At 32.7% G+C, this 22,329-nt stretch overlaps 1 protein-coding gene across 2 annotated transcripts in view; it reads left to right on the top strand.

The window, feature by feature from the left end:
* LOC126976473 (ecdysone receptor) overlaps positions 1–22,329 on the top strand; it is a 252,619-nt gene that overhangs the window by 176,477 nt on the left and 53,813 nt on the right. The window contains exon 1 of one of the 2 annotated variants that reach the window (XM_050824822.1): positions 4,876–5,496. The exons of the other annotated variant lie outside the window; for it this stretch is intronic. Coding sequence (XP_050680779.1) covers positions 5,187–5,496 — 310 coding nt within the window. The 5' untranslated portion in view covers positions 4,876–5,186. Of the gene's footprint in view, positions 1–4,875; positions 5,497–22,329 lie in introns of those variants that run through there. 2 annotated transcript variants of the gene reach the window in all.

Raw genomic sequence — 22,329 nt, 5'->3', positions numbered from 1 at the left:
TAAGCGGCCGTACAAATAAATTTAAATTCATAAAGTTATATCTGAGAATAAACCACGAATAAGAAAAATGTTTACAAATAGACATTTTGCTGATGATTTGTTTAATTAAACATATGACTGCCTGATATTTGGAAAACTTCAGAAGTATCATTGTTTTGACAGTGTTGTCAGCTATATAGTCAATATTGTGCATGTTCTTGGTTTAACCACAGGTTTAACTTTGTAACAAGCTTATTTTTAAGGCCGAAGAATTCTAAAGAAATATTTCTGTCGCGCTGAAGCAGGTGGAACCAATATTAGAGTGATAAAGACAACTGCAGCTCAGATTAAAAATCATGATTTTTACTCATGAGTAAAAAACTTAAAAATGAGGGATTCGATCTCAACTATTTCCTACTCCAAATCTGAACCAATAGTTACGAAATTTTGGAAACTGAATGGCAAGGAAATATTCTGTGTGGGACTGTTTAAAATATTCCGCTTAATGTTTTCGAATTTGTTTAGGCTTCTGTTTGTCGCCCATAAATCGACCTAGAGTTTAAAAAAAAACAAAAATAACAACAAAAAAGCAAAACGGCGAAACCCAGATAAAGATAATATTGATCTTATTTGAAAAGGGAGCTTTAGAAAAAGAGCTGATGCTGATTTTTCGTTTGTAGATTTAATTGTTATTTTGCATGAATATTTAAAAGAGATTGGGACATCATGTAGCCTCCATTTATCACACTCTATGCAGGCATAGTATTTTTACTGCTCTTTAGCATCTAGGCAGACGGCATCGCGGGCATCAACTAGTACTAAAAGATATATTCTAACTTTCTCAAGAGATCTAACTTTAATAATTTGTTTTATCGATGTATATAATATTAAACTTTGTTAATCAACGCTTTGAAACAGAGGAAATTTTGATAGAAGTTATTGTTACAAAATAAACATCGTTTTCAAACTTTAATAACGGCGATAAAATTAATTTAACATTTAATTTAATATTATATAATACTGTTATTATCCATTGTCTATCCAACATAGTTACAAAATAGTGAATTTCAAATTTTTAATTAATAATATAATCGTACGTAACAATGTATAAAAATTTTACATTAGATATTTTTTTAAGAATATTCATTAATATAATAACAGACCACACAGACAACTCGCGGACAAGTGCTAATTTAGAAATAAATAATTTAGTTGTGACGTATTTATCGTGTGATCTCCATCAATTATTTGATACTTGTAGCGAGGATAAATTTGCTAAAAACCGTAAATTTTGGTTAATCAATTTGCATGCGAATGATTGAAATCTCGCAAAAAATTAGGACTGAACACAAAATCAACATAGTCTGAACTTTGAACAGATGTTGACACAGTTCAGTCATTGATTTTTATGATTTCAAACAGTCTGTGTATTACACGATCCATGGCCGCTTTGTCAATAAAAACGATAAATTTATATCATCATACGGCACTGAAAATTACTAATATTCATATTATCATGTAAAAATAGTAGTGACCCTGCCTACTGAGCTACAAATCCCGGGTTCAAATCACGTTGTCCTACTGAAAGAGGGAACGGTAATGCCGATAAGGCGTGCGCGCTCCCACTAATGGACCATACCATAGTGCAGTTTAGCCCAGTAATATAACAAGTGCGGCTCTCTACAAAGCGAAATACAATAATGCTTGTACATCACTACTTCACGGCATAAAAATCACATGTGAAAATAAACATCCCACTGGTAAAAAGCTATTTTCTCTTGCGCATAATTCAACTCTTAATTTTATGAAGTTGTTTCAAGTCAATGCATGATTGAATAGGATACAAATGATTTATTTGCAGTTCTTACACATTTTTTGTAAGAATTCCGCTAAAGAGCACGTCGTTCTATCGTGATTTTAATGTCATTTGCATCATACGAGACTAGAGTTCTTATTTAAAGAAACATAGAATCCAATATTGCTCGGCGTGCTAATTTTTAATAGTTTTGATGACTAAATGACGAAGTGGAACGAGACAAGGTAAAACTAATCGAGTATTTTGTTGCACGAACGACTGTCTTTACCACGAAGGTACTATGCGTAGCAGCGTATATAACTACATAGTTATAGTCATAGACGACCAAAACGTGCGAAAGATACGGCAAGATAGGAGAGGAAAGCGAATCTATTTTTTTTTATTGTAATTGATTATGGTAAAATGTCGTAAATATTCAAACACGCTTGCAATTAGCTTCTTAGTATTTTGAATATAAAACTAGCTACCGCACACATAAGCAAATCAATCAATCAAGCATCGGGCTGACAGGTTGTATTTACGCTGGTATAAAGTTATACCTATATATTATACTTACCCGACAGACGTTGTTCTGTACATAATAAATAAAAAAATGTTTTTATCAATGTGACAATAAAATATTTTATAACACCAAAAATTATTTCGTAAAATATGCTCCCTGTTATTTTATTGAAATTGTTTCACAGCAGAACTGTCAAGTTGTGCGTCAATAATATTGACGCACGGATATATTAGATATAGAATATATTGACTCAATATATTCTCTCATAGAAAATATGTCCATACAACACAGATATTGGAAATAAAAATAATTATGGCCCAAATCGAAATAAAAACTATCCTATTTCTTAAGTTGGATTAAGCTGCACTCCATGAAGTAATCCCCATTAAAATCTGTTCATAAATTTCACTGGAAACAAACTATATTATTATAAACTAAGTATATGCAATTTGTTGACTATATCGGTGACAACACTGTCAATAAAATGATAATTCTGAAGTTTTTCGAATGTCAAGTAGACTTTCAAATAAACGCGGGAACGTTATACCTATCTATCAGATTTATTCTGAAGTAGATAGGTATAACGTTAACTTTATTCCAATGTTTAACAAATTGTCTATTTGTAAATATTTTGCATATTCTTGGTTTATTCTCACTTTATATTAAGTTTATTTGTAAAGCCGTTAGTCTATGGTTATTGTTAACAATTTTATATGACAGAATTTTAATAAATAATAATATTATTATCATGAGCATATTTTTACAATAGGTACGTATTGTAATAATTTGTACCAAAATCAAAATTGCATTAACATTTAAAACAAGCCTGATATGAATTAAAGTTAACAAGTTAAAAAATCTGTCGATTCTTGATAAGCCTCTTAAATAAATCTTTAATTTGGTTTAACGTCTAGAAAAATGTACCTATCTCGAGGATAATTATTTAAGCTTCTAATATATTCTATAATAGAACAAACAATTGGTATAAACAATTTAGATAATTAAATTAAGATGAAAACAGAAGGTATTTTGTTTTTCATAATAAACTCAAAAAGTTGGTATACTTAAATATACACGTGATGTTGTACCTATATAGATTAAGCATTACCTACTAGGATAGGAACACCAAAGTTACTGTTGCCCTGTACAATTAAAAAAGAAAAAGACGTGTGGCACTCGGGGACTGCCGCGGTAAAGCTATTGCATAGCATTTTTTATCAACGCAATTATAATTAGGTATTTATTTATTTTATTTAAGTAGTATTTTTTTTGAAAAAATTAATTTGAAAAAAAGCAAACGGGAAGTGAGTATTATTTAACTTGCAAGATTTGATTACAGACAGACAACGGGACAGGTGAAATTAAATAAAAATGCTTGTCATAGGTAATAATAAAAATTAAAAAACGTGATAAAAAAATAAAGAAATTAAAAAAAATCAAGACGTACCCCAGGCTCGAACCTGAGACCTGCACAAAAAAACATAGAAATATAGATCTAGTAAGTGTTAGGTTATTTTCGTTACGGAATTTCTGGATTCGGTCTCCACGCTCAAGGACCGCGATAGAAGCTATGCAATAGCTTAATAACTAGGTAAGTACCTATAATCTTAGAAATTACTTTCATATTATCGGGATAAGCAAACATTATAATAGGTTCACACAATTCAACACAAAAGATTTCATACCTACTGATAACGTAATAATATATATACGTAATACGTATGTATGAATTACTATGTAATGAATAATTATACAGGATTTGAAGCGAAGATACTTAAAAACACAACAGGTCAATGAACGTGGCACCACGTGACTGAGAAGTGAGAAGTTCGCAAATCGCAACCGATTACCGAACATTATGCTCTCGTAGTTTATTTCCGTAGATTGTCGTCCATTGCTACTCATCTATGACTCTACATGACTATTAATCTGTAGAATTCAATCAACTTCAGAAATACATGTGTACCACTTTCATTATGTCATCACCGTATCCCAGTATTACGACTAAATCGCTTTCCTTATTATTATGTTATTAGTTTGATAACCTCAATTCAATTTAGGTTATGTATTGAATACGTTAACTTCATTGAAAATGAGAGCTCAATAATAATATGTTTGTCAAATTTTTTATGAATTCTAATATATTATTATTGGTTATTACTTATTATTTACTTATTGAATGTTTAAATGGCAAACCAATGTTTCAATAATACGGACATAATAGGTTATAGGACATGGAGGTGTTACAAAATTTTATCTCAAGAATAATAGTAAGTTATTCTGTGATTATAAGTATGTAGGTAGTAGGTACTCTATATTGTGAGTTGTGTCGTAAACCCCATATAATCGTATCATGAACTAGAAATACAGCGAGTACTACAATTCGTGAACGTGAAGTAATATTTGACTTTCCGACGGCGCGGCATGGCAGCCCGGCGAGCCGATCGCTCGCCGCTTAGTAGGTACAATGGCTACAGGCTAGGGTCGTGGCGGTGAGGGGCGCGCGGGGGGCGTGACGTCACGCTCGACCGTGGCAGTGAGTAGTGAGAGCGATCGCGTCGCTTGTTCGCTTGCTGCCTTGCTCTACGTACTTGGCTCATGACGGTCGCGCGCGCGCAACGTGTTTATGTTCGAAACTTTTAACGCGTAAACTTGTCCATCCCAAAAGACGATCTTGTGTTTTTATCGTTGTGTCAACAGAGTACATGCCGAAGCCGGTGTGAGTCTCGTTCTTATTGGAGTATCGGCAAAGTTCCTTTGGTTTTCGCCGCCGGCCCGGTACACTAGTGTTTGTTTGATAGTTTAGTGCGAGGAAAAGTGAAGTGTTGGACGTATAGAGGATGAGAGTCGGCGGTAGTGGACACGGGAGCGTATGACGCGCTCGTCGAAATGAGACGCCGCTGGTCTAACAACGGAGGTTTCCCGTTGCGAATGCTCGAGGAGAGCTCATCAGAAGTGTCGTCGTCATCAGCTTTAGGCTTACCGGGGGCAATGGTCATGTCACCGGAATCGTTGGCCTCGCCCGAGTACGGGCTAGAGCTCTGGGGCTATGACGATGGTATATCGTATACAACAGCACAATCGCTGCTGAACTCGTGTACCATACAGCAGCAACAACAGCCGACGCATCCCCTGCCTTCTATGCCACTTCCTATGCCGCCAGTCACACCGAAATCGGAAAATGAATCTATTTCATCAGGTTAGAATTAAAACTTATGTACTAGAATCTAAACTTAATTTATAAACTAAATTACCTACATAACTACTAAAACAGCTAGTTTTAGTGTAATAATGGTATTGCGGCGTCGGTTATTTATCGCTTGTACGATATTTTTTTTTATAAAATTTAATGAAAGCTTTATATTACCCACCTATTATTTTATTTACGTGACCTGTTTATTGTTTGCTTAGACAAATATTGAATAATAATTTTTTTACTAGCTCCGAATAACTGGTAGTGTAAGTAATAAATTTAAACAATTGCTCAAAATTTGGTGATAAATCATTGAACTGCGCTTTATGTAGATTTGTCATCGACCTTTGGCCTAGATACCTTGACCGGGGAATATCTCTACTGGGCGACCTCTGTTAGCGCACTTTATTCGTAAACGCTGGATTTATCTATAATATTTTCACAATAACATACTCATTTTAGGCTATGAATAATAAATATTCTATTTAGGTATGATTTCACAAAATTAAGAAATACACTAATCCAGATTATTGTTACTTTTTTAAATATCTTCCAGAACTTTTTTCTGTTTACGTAATTTTACAATGTAATAAGGTACCTACTAGCTGATATTTAAAACTAGGAAAATAAATTTTAAATAAAGAACATTTATAATAATTATAATAAGTCATTTATTTTCAGGCTTTACCTATTTATGCCTACATAAATTATTTTAAAAACCTGCGTCATTTATGTGACTAATATTGCAATAACCGTGGGTGATATGTTTGAAAAACAACCATTAATTTCCATAGATGTACCCATAACCTTTTCGCTATGTTAAAAGCTCTTAGTACACATTATAATATTAAGTTACCTTTACGTCAATATCACAACACAACTGACAACACGATACTTTATCTAAGATATTCTTAATAAACAATGTTAGACCGTTGAGCAATTCGTGTAGGAGGACGGTAATGACTAATTGTTATCGTGGCATTTTCAAGGTCATGGAAAATTTACTACATCATACATCCTGACAGTTCCGGAAACCTGTTTTCCGATAAAATAATCCAATTGAAAACTTACTTTGTACCGGTTAGTTAATTTAAATATTTAAATTTGACAAAACTTGCACAAAGTACTTCTTTTAACAATATCCCCCTTATTCATAATGGTCCGCTAACTTAAAACAGCCGCTAAGGAGTGTTTTTTCTCATTCTGACTTAGGTCAGTAGAAGAAGACAGAGTGAGAATTAGCGATGCTTTAAGTTAGCAGACTATTATGAATAAGGGGGTTATTCTATAATTGTTACAATTGTATTGTTTTTAGCATAATATTACGTCGTTAAGAAATCAAATTCCCAATAATTATTCCGTTTGAGAAATGAACAGGCTTATTAAAATTACTTTTGAGTTCCAAAAATAGATTCTCTTTATATTTAGGACGTTTGGCGTTAATCGAAGGGAGGCACCCTTATTCCTCGTCCCTCAAAGAGTCCTCCCTTGTATACTGATGATGGATTAAGAATAGTATTCTCAGGACGGAGCTGTATCACACCTTACACTTTCAATGGTAACCATAAATTACGCTGTAAGATGCTTATTTTAACGGTTTGGTCAAACGTTACTTAGGTAGGTTCTGTTGCTTCTCAATATATTCTTGATAATGTAATGTATGTTCATAGGCACATAAGTGAATTTGCCAGAAACTGTCATAACCATAATGTTAACACCAGGAACAGACATAAACTGATGATGCCTACTACCCGGCTAAGTCGAGTTAGTAAGTCTTTTGTGGGGCGATGTATATGCTTTTACAACAAGATCCCAGAAAATGTTCAAAACAAAAGTATTACGTTATTCAAAAGAATTGTTAAAAAACGTTTGTGTGGTAAAGGTAACTATAGCATAAATGACTTTCTTAATGATACCACAGATTGGGAATGGAGTGACCGCCCTCAGGCTATTAAATAATAAGTATAATTGTACAATATTACTTTGTAAACATATTTATTCGATGAAAAAAAAAAGCCCGCTGACTTTGTTGCGCCCATTCTTCTCAGGTCTGAGGCATTCATTTTGGAATGGCTGGTAGTTTTTTGACTTTCAATAAGTGATGTCACATCCTATTTTGAATAAAAATATTTGAATTTGAGTAATAAATGATTCTTAGCACCTGAGTGAATAAAGGTGCTGTGGCAGCAGTTTTTTTTACATACTCTATTCGTTGTAGAACTACGTTAATGGGTTTTAACTAAGTAACAATCACAGGCCAAAGAAAAGGTTTTGAAATGCATCTTCGCCAGGATCAAAATGGTTTAAAAAAACTTCACTGATTGTTTTATTTAGAGTACAAATTCAATCTGATTTGTTTTTAGATTAAAGCGAGAGTTACATATTTTAATAAAAAACTTTTTTTATGGGATGAAGATGCGTAAAAGTAACATTTTTATTAATGTAACAGAGTTACAATTACACGTTTTAATCCTTTAAAAGTGTTTTATTTACATATTATAATATACTTGAACTAACATCCAAAAAACTTTTGACTTTGACACACATAATAGGCGACACGACCATTCTAAATATACGTGCATATATTCTTACTTTTTAATTAAGTAGCTTGTTGGTAACGGTGACGCGACCGTTATTGTTTTTGTTTTAAAGAAGGTACCTAAATATCTGTCTTCATTACAAATATAATATTTAGACGTATTCAGATATATTATTTCAATATGTAATTCAAAATAAAGAAATAGGTTTATTTAAGGCGACACTAAATGCCAGCGACCTTGAGCGATATGAGTACACTGCTGCCGGCCCGCTATCTATGTAACAAAGCCAATATTTTCAAAATTCTTGCGTGAAAAACAGTTTATTTGCTTACAATCCTCGTTATTCACTACTAATCTCAATAAATGAACCTACACAAAAGAGTACAAGCTATAAGAATAACTTTTCTGAGAGAAGTACCAAAAAAATGCGTCACGTCATGCCAAAAAACTTGTTTAACTTCAAAGAAAAGTGGTAGTTCAAAAAGGCTCGGCACTGTTAACTATAACCAACAACAAGCATTAGCAACCTGCAAATAAGACTTAAGGATATGTGTAACAGGATTAAGTAATGTTCATAGCTCTAAATGCTATACTTTCACCACAAAACTTGTCTAAAAACATCATGTTTGCGTGTTTTCTGCTTACTCTTCGCCTTAAATTGAATTTATCACATACAAATTTAGATAGAGCTGCGTATTTACGTCAGGATATGATTAGACTTATTATACTTTCCTAACCACAGCAACATAATTTGTATGATTGAAGCAATTTTCTTATCTTGTACGAGTAAATTGAATTTATCTTTATAACATAAGTATAAGTAGATAGGTATATATTACACAGACTAGCATTGCTATCACTACTTAGGTTATGTGACTATTTTGGTAAGTATTTATATATTAACATATACAGAATACCTTTATTTATTTATGGTGTATGTGGATGATGCAGCTACTGTACACAATAACTTTTGTATTTTTAATAACATTTACTTTTTTGACATACTCGTGTAAGACATTGACTATTTGACGTTTGAGTGTGTCTGTTGCATCATTTTACATATTATATTGTAATTTGAAATGATTTCTAAATCGGTGTACTTAAATGTAAATCTTGATATAAAAGAGTGGCAATGAGTTTCTTGTTACTTCTTCTCATTAGCTCAACCCTTTACGAAGTAGCGGTAGATTCAATAAGAAATTTTTTTTAACATTCATAAATGTCATTTCCGTGACCTACGTGAATAAACTAATTTTGATTTGATTTATTACAGAGGCGCTATAGTAATTATAGCAATTAATAAATTTCCATTATTAGTATAAATTCGATAAAGAAACTTTATTTAGGATTATAACATGGAAGTGCTCTTGATAGAGCGGTCATTAGCAAACTTTTCAAACTGACTATAATCATGTAGTAAATTGAAAAGTCCGAAGAAATTTCGATGTAGGTCCGGACTTTTTAGTTGAACTCGTTTATAATTAATTTTTCATAAAGATGGACTTATTTTATATTTGTTAATATATATATTAAAAATAAAACCCGGACAAAATCTGGACTAGAGTGTAAAAGTTTGGACATATCCGGATTAATCCGGATGGATGGTAACCCTAGTCATAATCGATAATGGCGTACGCATTTCAAAAATCGAACGGCACAGAATGCACTACTCTGAATTGGTCAAATGATCATCGAAGGGGTCAGTTAAAGCTCACACGAGTAATTTGGAAATAAAATTTGGATGACAATTTGGTCGGTGTTATCAACTCTATGTTACTTTAATCTTATGACATGGCCTCTTTTCGGTATTTACGCAACACAGACATTGTATAAATATTCAATCTACAAGGCATATTTTTAAAGCAAGACAAATTTTAATCAGTTGTAGGCCTTAAAATATAACTAGCGTATAGACTAACATCAAATGGTGCGAGAGAGAAGAGCATCTCTAACGAAAATACTGCAATATAGAAAAGGAAAGCAAATGTAATGTATTCAACTGTAACCGATTTGTATTGTCAAGTCGTACACAGTCAGCCACGGTATTAAACGCTATACCTATTCAAACCGATCAGATTGAATTAGAGTGTAATTTAAATTTTTGTCTGCTTTTCGATACTGGGAGACTTTCTTGCGACGCCTCTTCTCTCTCAGCGCGGTACTTCCGAAGTGGCGGTGGTGATCCAACTGACGTTAAAAAAGTATTCGAAAGAAACCAATTTTTTTTTACCAGTTCTAACTTTTCGCCTTTTATATTACCATATCCGCTGTAACCTGTTTTATGTTCGGTAATGAAAACCGAAAACATTTTTTTAAATTGTTATGTAATAGGTTATTCGTGTGAAACCAGTTTACATTTTTTATATAGAATTACTTATAACACTCACAACATAATTACTATCATTGGCGTTTTATTCGTTGCTCAAAAAAACGGACCCATTGCATTTCAAATTTAAAAAAAAAATCATTGCCTTTAGTTGTTTTGTGATGCGTTATGACTCGCACCATACTCTCATTGCTATGAATAGATACCACGGCTAAAGGATCACCTTAAACTTGACTGCCATAACAAAGTTACAGCTCATTCTTTCTAGGAGACAAAAGCTCATAAATTTTAAATACTAACTTAATAAAATGCTCGCAATTTCAATAATAATAGAAGTTAATTGAATATTCTCATTCAAATTATAAACAAAAATATGTACATTAAAGTTGATGCAGTGTTCGTTGAAGTGGTCGTCTCTCGTCCGACCGGTTTAAAGACCACTCCGTTGGTGAATCGCTTCACAAGACACGATCGTCCCTGATACAAGTTGCCAGCGCTGTGGGCGAACGCCGAAATGTGAATAAAACGAGCTAGGGACAACTTTAGTGTAACATACAGCCATAACCTGCAATTTTATTGAATAACTCAAATACAATGTAAGCACACTTTTTTGCTTAGTCGTGTGTCAACTGTCGCTGTCCGAATCGGGTTCTAAATTCAAAACTAACCAATTCTAGTAGGCTTCATAAGATACATAATAGCTTTAAGGGTAAATGTATACACTTCTATAATAAAGTCCCAGCCACTGTTCAGGCATTATCTATAAATAAATTTAAATGTTTTATAAAAAAATGGCTCTGTCGTAAATCCTATTACTCCACTGCTGAATATCTAAATGATCGGACAGCCTGGGACTAGATTGTGATTATTTTATAGCGATAGATAAGACTGTACATTATTGTATATTTTTATTGAATAGAGCGCAAAAAAAGAATGCTGGGAGAGTTTCTTGCGCCGCTTCTTCTCTCTCAGAGCGCCATTTGTTTCCGAAGCGGTAGTAGTATCTAGTAGTTATTAGAAATGACTTAAAAAAGAATTCTAAAGGAATCAATTTTGAGAAAATAAATGCCTTTTATGCTTTTTAAACACTCAACCAGAACAGTATAAATAAATATAGACAAATCACGTAGTATAAAAACAAAGCCGAAATATGGATCATGTCATAAATTTCACAATAATAAGCTTCGACTGCTATATCTATACATTCCCGCATTTACTCCAGTTGTTTAAAATATTCTTGGTCATTAAGCAGCAATGTAAAACATTTATTCAATTCATAATAATATGTTGAATTTAGAACCCGATTCCGGCAGTGACAGTGACAGGTGAAATACATTAAAATTCTCTTTAAACTGTTCTGTGGTGTTTACATTGTGTTTAAGAAGACTGCGAATGATAATATGTCCTTATATGTGCTTAGAACGTGATTGGCTATATAGTATAATAATTAAATAGCGTTAGTAACAATAATAATGTCTCAAAAGACATAAATTCAAAGTGAAATGAAGGTTACATGTTGTTGTAATAAAATATGTGGCAATAGTCATTTTTTTTTATATTAGACGGAGCAAACGGGCAAGACCTTATGGAACCTGATGAGGCAAACGCCCATAAACAACCGCAAAACCAGGTGTCAAAAGATTCGTTGCCGGCCTATAAGCTGGGTGTATGCTCTAGTCTTGAAGATCCCCAAATTGTATCGATTCGGGATAACTGCAGCCGGTAATTTTTTATTTTTTCACAAAGTGACTTTGCGAGGCATGAAATTTCTCGTCATAATGCGTAGATATCTACAAAACTCCATTTCTTATTTCAAAAAAGACCTGGAATAGAGTATAAATAAAAAGAGATGTAATATGAATTTCACTTTTATTTATTTAAAAGTTAAAATATAGGCGCGAGTAGTGAACAGGTTTTTTTTAAAATAATATAGACTCTATATCTGGCGTGCCTTTTGTCTATAACTTGTCACAAGATGGCGCCACAATGGTTAAGCGTGTGACAGATTATCTAACATTTCAATGCTTTGTGCAATCAAAACATATGGTCAAGTGGTTTTTGTAAAATATAGATTGAAACATTAAACTTTGCATTTACGGCGAGAGATGATCATTCAATATTGGCATTTAAAGGTCGCAATCGGAACTTTGATGTTCACTTGTCCTACTAAGGGAAATGACCCTCACATTTGCACAAAATTTCATATGAAATAATCATCTCTTACTGATTAATTCAGATTCATATCTTCTTTCTACAGTTTATTGTTTGTTCTTTTCACTGGCATTGCATTTCACTACATTTTGAGAACATAATATATCATGTTTTTATGTCAATAAGGGACGAGACGAGCAGGACGTTCGGCTGATGGTAATTGATACGCCGTGCCCGTTGCAATGCAGTGCAGGATTCTTGGAAAACCCAAAAATAGTCTCATTTGCCTAGCAATTAAAAAAAATAGTAATTTCACTAGCTACGCCGCCCTTCAGATCGAAACACAATAATGCTTACACATAACTTTTTCACAGCATAAAAAGGCGCCGTTATGGTACCTATAATCTAGCCGGCAACCAATGCAAAGAAGCCTCCCACTGTATTAGATACAGTAAGTTAAAACTAAAGAATTTAAAGTATACGGCATAGATCGGACAGTATGGACAAAATGAAAATCAAAAATTGATTAACAAATTCGCTTGGGATCAAAAATTTCGTGTTAAAAATTTGCCTTTTAGCTTCAAACCATTTCGAGTGAAGGCTGTTTAAGTTGACAACTAGGGCGCTGTAAAAATCTAAAAAATTGTTTTACTTTGTGTTATTAAAAATACAAAACTTTATAATTACAAGAATTACTGTGTCTACTTTTAATTTTGTATACGAAACCCTCGTGCATTTGAATATTTATAAAAATGGAATTTACGGCAACGAATCGCTTTTTTTGTATATAAATAATGTAGCCTTTAAAGCATGGAAATGATTTGCAATTTTGGCTTTAACCATACAATCGTTTATTATTTTATACAAATTGAGCGCTCAGTTTGCTAATGGTTTTCTTTAAAAAATATCTGAATACAAAAAAGCTTTTATATAATCAATGAAAACTTTATGTAGCGTCGAATAAACTTATATACTAAATATGAATTTTAAAACAGAAAAATACATCAATCGAACCGGGAGCACCGTGGTGTGAGTCAACAGTTCTAACTATTGAGCCATCGACGCTTTTGTCGTTTATGATTCGTCGAAGCTTCGGTTAGAAAATTTCGGACTTTATAACCAATCGTTTTTTACTTTTATCAATAAATTCAAATTCAAGTCATTCTGTCGGAGCTGTCAGTCTGTGGGTTGACTATACCCAAAAATCTATTAATGCTCTCCGTGTCCAATATAATAACATCTTCAGGATAGTGTTGGGACTGCCTCGGTATTGTAGCGCGTCCGGTATGTTTGTGGAGAACCGTGTCGATGGTTTTTCCGCAATCATACGGAAAAGAATCGCCTCCGTCAAAAATAGGTTGGAGAGGAGTCCCAATATTATTTTGAAGGTGATAGCTGACAGACAGGACAGCGCATTTAAAGCGCACTGGATGTCTGCTTTAGTTTGTAAGATTATTAATTATATCAACTAATATAGAATAAGTTTGTTACTAACATATATGTAATTTATTATTGTATTTCCTAACATAGGTTAAGACTATTTCACTAACATTTATATATGGACCTTTTGATGTGTAAAATAAATAAATAAATAGTAAATACTTTATTAAATCTCTTATATGTGTGTATTATAATTATTAACGTTCGTCAACTAAATTATAATTCAGTATTGGAATATCTTCTACCTACTCAATATACGCCTAATGTCAGTGACCTCCAAAATAATTTAGAGAGGTTAAAGTATTTTTCTCATGCGGTGTAGAAGTTTCCAATTATTATTGTCGCTAAGAACTTTGATGGATTACAGAGTTTTAGTAAATTTCCTTTGGAATTAATTTGTGGAGTTTGTGGAGAAATGGTGAAATTATTATTTTATTTTTTAGGCACGCGTTGATAAGTTATCAAACAAACCTTGAATACGATTTGAGGAATGATTTAAGTAGGCTGATGAATAAAGGCTTGCTTTATGTACTTTTTTATTCGATACAGTCACATATTAAACTTAATAAAAGTATTAGGGTAATTCGTTTGATATATATATATACATACACACTAGCTGACCCGTCAAACGTTGTTTTGCCATATAAATTATTTTTAGAGTTTCTTGTCTCGTTTCTTGGACATTGCAACATTTCTTTTTTTTTTCTAAAATAAACGTAGCCTAAGTTACTTCTTTTTTTTTATGGTATAGGAGGACAAACGAGCGCACGGGTCACCTTTTGTTAAGTGATCACCGCCGCCCACAATCTCTTGCAACACCAGAGGAATCACAGGAGCGTTGCCGGCCTTTAAGGAAGGTGTACGCGCTTTTTTTGAAGGTACCCATGTCGTATCGTCCCGGAAACACCGCACTAGGAAATTCATTCCACAGCTTTGTAGTACGTGGAAGAAAGCTCCCTGTAAACCGCACTGTGGAGGACCGCCACATGTCCAGATGGTGGGGATGATATCCTAACTTGTGGCGTGTTTATATATTTTGTATATTTCATATTTAACTTCATTTTAACTTAATAAAAGTATTAGGGTAATACGTTTGATTATATAAATGATTTAGAAGTGATTCTATGATCTATTGTTTCTTGCGCCCGTTCTTCTTGGGGCTATATCGTGACCGTTGCAGGCATTATTAAATTAAAGAATTCTCGAAAAAAAAAAACTATTAAGTACACAATCAACTAGTCAATGTAAAAATATAGCGTTATCTATTAATACATGAATTTTTATATCTGTAGCTGTTTGTACATTGCGCGTATGATATGCGCCATACTTTTTTTACGGGTGAAATATATATATGTTACTTTACCGATAGTAAATAAAAGAATCAATTAAATTATTGTTGAATTATATGTCCTGATTAAAGAAAGTAAGTTAGATTAAAAACACGTTTTTTACAAATTCAAATAAAAAAAAATTATTATATGAAATAACTTATTTAACGTCAAAAACTACCACCCATTCGAAAATTATTGCCTACCTGAGAGAAATGGGCGCAAGAAACGCAGCGGCCTTCTTATCTATACTAATATTATAAAGCTGCAGTGTTTGTTTGTTTGTTTGTTTGTTTGAACGCGCTAATCTCTGGTACTACTAGTCCGATTTGAATTATTCTTTCAGTGTTGGGTAGTCCATTTATCGAGGAAGGCTATAGGCTATGTCTTTTTTTTGCAAATTAGGGATCCGTAATAAAATTGCTATTTTGTAACACAAGGTGCAAAATCGAAAACCTATTTTTGCGTGCGCTGCAAAAACTATTGACAATAGAACAAAATGATGTACAGGCTATAATATAGGCAATATTTTATTACTTATAAAACTATCGCGTGAATTATACTTTATATGGCAAAACAACGTTTGCCGGGTCAGCTAGTTTTTTATATTTAAAAATTTCGTTATAATCATAAGCCTGTGGGCGGTCGCTCCATTTCTAATCTGTGGTATCAATGTGGTAAATTATAATAACATAAATGGATTTATTTGAATTGTTAATACTGTCAAGAAGGTATATTATTAAGGTACTAATTCATGAAAAAACCGAACCAAAATACAGGTGAACAAAATTATTTTTTTATGAATAACAATCCAGATTTATATATACGCCTCCAATAACTATCTAATCGTAGTTAAATAGGTATAAATTAAATATATTTTTCGCTCCAGCATCGTCCACCACTTTTCGATGTATCTAATAGATCAATTTAGAATTAATTCGTGTTAAAAATAATATTCTGCTTTACTTCTTAGCTAACTGAAGCAACCCGCATACGCTGACAGAATACACCAATAAACATTCTAAATCGTGGGAATTAATACTACCAGAGATAACTCCGTAACGAGGGATGCGGGCGTTATTATTGTAAACGTCATTTCTAAGTTAATTCTATAATTTAATTAATGTAAAATAATCTACAAGACTATAGGGCGATTGTATGTATTTTAAATCACATTTTCTGTATACTGACTACTACTAACAGGTCAATGTCAAATGAAACGCATGAGTGATTTAATTGTGCTCTATATATTGGTCCTTCGAGCCGAATATGAAATAGCAACCTATGGACTCTTAAAACACAAATATGGCAAAAGAAAAATGCAATTTCGTTTCATATAGATTAACGCGCGGCACTAAGCAATTGAGCGCAGTTATATGGTGAATTTTGTGGTTTTTGTTTGTTTAAAAAGTATTTGAAATATTTTTCATTATTTGCTTCTTTAGTGTCTAGAAACTTATGCAGTATGTAACTAGCTGAACATAGAAATTAATAGAGCCACATTCAAAAACATTTTTCACCGATGGTTAAAGAACCCGCAAGTTAAACAGTTAAATAAGTAACTAAAGAACTAACTCATTGTATATCATATCGACGAAATTATATCTGATACGGAAATATAATTGAAATCGTGAATCATAAGATCAAGGAAGATTGTATCTGTGTAATAACAGAAATAATGAGAGCTTATTTGGAAGCTATCTACGAATCATAATGCGCGCAAATCCTAAAAATTTGATAATTTTTCCCTAACGCGCCAAAGAAGTATTACTTCCAAAAGCATATTATACTGAGTCCAGTAATCAATGCGCACACATTATTTGTCTTATTAATAAACGCAATGTAAAGTTTTTTCAAGTTTAAAATTACTTCTCCCTGTGATTAGCGACAAAGGTGTAATAAAACGAAAAGTTTTAAAGTATTAACTTTACTTCGCGTTTATTAATAACACAGTTATGTTTACAACGAGGATCGAACCCGCAACAAAGTTTTGTTTCCCTGTCGAGTGTTTAATATATAATGCCATATAACACGTTATGATAACAGTCTCCCCACGGGCCCCACCTGAGGTGAATATAAGTCTCGACCGCGTGGCGCGTCAAGGTCGCCGCGGTTTTTTGACACGTCCATTTATAAATAGTGGCAACACCACGCCACGCATCATGCACTCATTACTCATTTTAGCCAAATTATAACGGCACGAGAGTCCAGAAATCAACATTTTATTTTTACTGGAAGAGGAAAAATAGCAATAAGTAAGATTTGGTACGGCCAAACCATCGGACATTTTCGATCGTACGTATCAAAAGCTGTTCAGCTTCAAACATTTCTCATAGTGTTAGTTTTAACTACCAGGCATGCATACACGGGCAGGAGTCACGCGAGAGACTAGCGGGTCGTCACTAGTAATGTAATAATATTACAAAAGTACCATAATTTCACCAAGGGACGTTTAATACAATATAGTATCAATACATGGACTGTGTTATTTATCAACGCGACCTAAAATTATTCCAAATTTAAAACTTTTTGTTTTTATCTCACCTTTTTCACTAGAGAATTACATGACAGGGAGAAGTAATTTTAAACTAGGAGTATCTTTACGTTTATTAATAAGACAGGTCGTGTATACCTGTAATTAGTTATACATTTACTAATATTTTACACTTTTATCGATGTTATAAGTTATATTGTGATAAATATTGGTAGACCTAAAAGTAGATATATAAATAAATTTATCTAAAGATGTTCTATTCTACTCGGTTCCTACCGCTCCAACTATTTAGCTTTTAGTGTGATCATGATATATATATATATAACATAAAATACATAACATTTGACCGAAGTTATTTAAAAATAATAACATTGTCATGAACGCCTACTGACGAAAATTTACCGCACTCATTCCAATACTTTATTGATCCAACATAATATTAATATTTATAGGCTAAAAGAAAATTAAAGCTATTGTTATTTTTACCTTTCGACTCACAATACTTTTTGATTATTTGCAAAGTCATTGGCGAATCTAGAAGCTTCTATGGAATAAACAGTGTCAGGGTACGGGATTTCAATCAATTAATGAATTGCTAGGAAACGAATACAATTGAATCTCATTTGACATTATTTGAGATCGTTATTCAAGAAGTAGTGAGCCGTTTCTATAATCATTTGATAGCTGAAATTATACTGAGCTTAAGCTAAGTCAGAACAATGCAAAAGTCAAGTTCGCTTTTTATCACAAACCTTTAAAAAAAAGTTTTAACTTAGCACAGTCAAGTATAGTTCTCACTCTTAGTAATCAAATTAAATTAAAATCACTTCATTCATCTAGGTCAAGGAAATGACTCCGAAAAGTCCAAAGTTTTTTTTCTTTTTAACTGTTACCACCACTTCGGAAAAGGTTGAGCTTAAAATGAGAAGAAGTATTAAGAAACTCATTGCGACTCTTTTAAATCAACATTTACAGCTTCATCGAAGTGATGTAATAAAAATACTCAAAATAATGTAATTAAATAAAAAACAGACCTGTGAATACATTAGATGCATCAATCAAAATCAATCCACACAAACTGTATATAAATTAAGTCATTTATTATGCGAGCATTTTATTGGCAATTCAAAATCAATTTTTTTTTTCAAATTCAAATATTTTTATTCAAAATAGGATTTATAATCACTTATTGAACGTCAAAATCTACCACCCATTCAAAAGAGACTGCCTCAGACCTGAGAAGAATGAGCGCAAGAAACTCAGCGGGCTTTTTTTTTATATAAAATATGGATTACAATGTAATATCCTACAATAAACATTAATAATTAAAGAGCCTGAGGGTGTTCGCTTTAATCCCAGTCCGTGGTGTCATTAAGAAAATCGTTTATGCTATAATAACCTTTCCCACACAAACGTTTTTTAACAATTCTTGATAAAAGTATAACATATACCTAATAAGTAAAATAAAGTTGCTAACACATCGGGTGCGGATCCCTAGAATAGACCAACAATCAATGACGTTCTATACATATAGACAAATCTCGTTGTAAGAAACAAAGCCGAAATATGGAACACGCCACAAATTACACCAAAATAAACCATCGACTTCTATATCTATACATTGCCTCATTTACTCCAGTTGTTTAAAATATTCTTGGTCAATAAGCAGCAATGTATAATATTTATTCAGTTCAGGTTACGTATGTTGAATTTAGAACGCGATTCGGACAGTGACAGTTGACACACGACTAAGGAAAAAAGTGTACTTACACTGTCACATTTCACACTATTTAACTGTGAATGATATTTCCTTATACATATGTATAGAACGTCTCAGTAGATATATGTAATGTATAAGGAGAGCATAATTTGAATAGTGTGAAATGCGATATCCTCTCGTATACAGTATACACGGGTGATTGATGATTCCTTAATCATAGGGGTCACTGACCCGCCTCGCTGTACAAGATAGCTTATGACTTCATCTGATTTAAATAAATATATTATATAATAGTTTTATTACACTCATTTCAAAGTTTAGCTTCGGGCCTGAGAAAGTTTTTACTTGTATGTTTATCTCATTCAATCTAAACAAACTTAGTTAACACAGTTACTTTAGTTATTTAAATAATGGAAAATCTTCAGCTGGCTATTAGAATATATTATATATTTTTGTTTTGTTCTACCTTCATTTTGGTAAATCTGGTATTTACCACTGCCCTTTCAAGCTTAAACATCAATTTGTATTTAAATCATTGACGTACAATAAATAACTAGACTCACAATCACTCTTAAAAATTGTCTGAAGCAAAACTCTGCCTACGCGTCTATTAGGCAGAGTTTTCGTTCATAGACTTTGAGCATTACTGCCACGACATAAGGTTTTCATTTGAATGAATAATTTAATGTTATCTGTATAAGGTTACGCCGATCGGACATTTTTTGACGATTTTTTACTAGGCGATTGGGAGTATTTTGCTATGCCTACAATTAGATCATGGTTTCTATAAAAAAATTGTTTAGATTGGAAAACAAGGTTTTTTTTAAATGCATTTTTTTCACGACCTCCTAAATAAGTCTATAATTTATAATTTAGTTATAAAACATGAATATCTGAAACTTAACTCGCTGAAAAGACAAGTTTAGTTTTAGTAAAAGCAATGTAAATAATGCTAAAGTTATTCGCCAAGTCAATGAACTCGACAAAGTACAAAATGTATCTATTGTCTTAACTAATTTAAAGGCAATGACGAACAGCAATGACTAAACTGTTTAACTGATAATTACTCATTTACCTTGGTAATGAATTAACACACGTGAAAATCAAGATTTTGTAACAAATAACATCGGTAATTCCGATCGAAACTTCGTAGTAATTCAAAGCCTACCTAACTGATAATAGTCCTTCAACAAAGCTTGATTAGAATGACAGCAGCTGTCAAACACTAGACTAGTTGAGAGTACTGATGAAATCGATACAAAAATGACGAAAGAAAGGAATACATTTGGGTCGATAATATTAAATACACGCATAGCACTATAATATATACCCTAAATCAGGGGTGGTCAAACGGTCGATCGCGAGTGCTTTTTGAGTCGATCTCGACAAAAAAGTCCGGTATAGTAAACTAAAATAGCTAATTACGTACAGGACATGCAGTGTCATGTAGATTCAACATCCAAAGTCGCTCTTAAGTAAAAACCAATAAACTCGCAATTTTGAATAATTATTATGAGTTTTTTTATTGACATTTTCGAGCAGACCTACAATCACCTTGACAAAACAAATGCATATTGTGCGCAAAACTAATATCCATCATCACACATACTTGTAGCCTCTCAGAGTCGATCGATCGTAGCCTAACAATTTTGAGGTAGATCGCCAGCAGTTCAAGCTGGAGCACCCCTGCCCTAAATGATACTATGATATATATATATATATATATATAAAGACTCTTCATCGTAATCACAATTGCAATGATACAAAGACTTCCAAAAGTGTGGTGTCGATATTTTCCAGCACTTTTGACAGGAATGACATTTTGGAAAAAAATAAAGTCCCTGTCATCCTATGTCATGTAATTCTCTAGTGACAAAGGTGAGATAAAGACAAACGGCCTTACAACTAAACTTGGTATAAAGTTATAACTGATGATAAACAAAGAAAATGCAAAATGCTTACAATATCGTTGACAACACTGTCAATATAAAGATAATAATGCTGCCTTGCAAATAAACGCGGGAAACGTTATACGTCCGAACAAACCATTCGTAAGCAATATGTCTATTTGTAAACGCCATTTTTATTTGTAAGGCCGAAAAAGTTTTAAATTTGGAATAATTTTACGCCGCGTTTATTAATAACACAGTCCATGTATTGATACTATATGGCATTAAACGTCCCTTAGTGAAATTATGGTAATTTTATAATATTATTACATTACTAGTGACGACCCGCTAGTCTCTCGCGCGACTCCTACCCGTGTATGCATGCCTGGTAGTTAAAACTAACACTATGGGAAATGTTTGAAGCTGAACAGCTTTTGATCCCGACCACCTAGAAACCCAATAAATGCAAGTAGGTAATTTTATATTTAGGTATTTTTTATTTAGTTACTTCAATAATGGATGTCACACACGAAGTAATAAGGGTTCCGTTTGTTACCTACAGAACTCTAATATCGCTGCGAGCAATAGTTTGCGTAAAAACAACATGTAGGATTTAAAAATGGCCGCCACGCACATTGATATATCTTTTACAAAAGTATATAAAAAAAAGTGTCCGTCTCGGGACGTCTGACAGAAGTGATCACTTAAACTAATCAAAGTTGAATTAGTTAATATTGAAATTTTTAAATTAAATATTAATATGATAATGTAAGGAAAGGATTTTTATTAATAAAAACTTTTAGTGATTATAAAAAATATTTTACTCTTAGTTACAATTCTTGAATATTTACATTAGATTTTTTTGTAATTATACATTGTAAGTATCATTTTTTAATCTAAGTAATATATAAAATTCTCGTGTCACGGTGTGCGGGACCGAACTCCTCCGAA

Source organism: Leptidea sinapis, chromosome 41, assembly GCF_905404315.1.
Source record: "Leptidea sinapis chromosome 41, ilLepSina1.1, whole genome shotgun sequence".
Lineage (NCBI taxonomy): Eukaryota > Metazoa > Arthropoda > Insecta > Lepidoptera > Pieridae > Leptidea > Leptidea sinapis.
The sequence above is the reverse complement of the archived record's forward strand: the minus strand, read 5'-3'. Positions and strand labels throughout refer to the sequence as shown.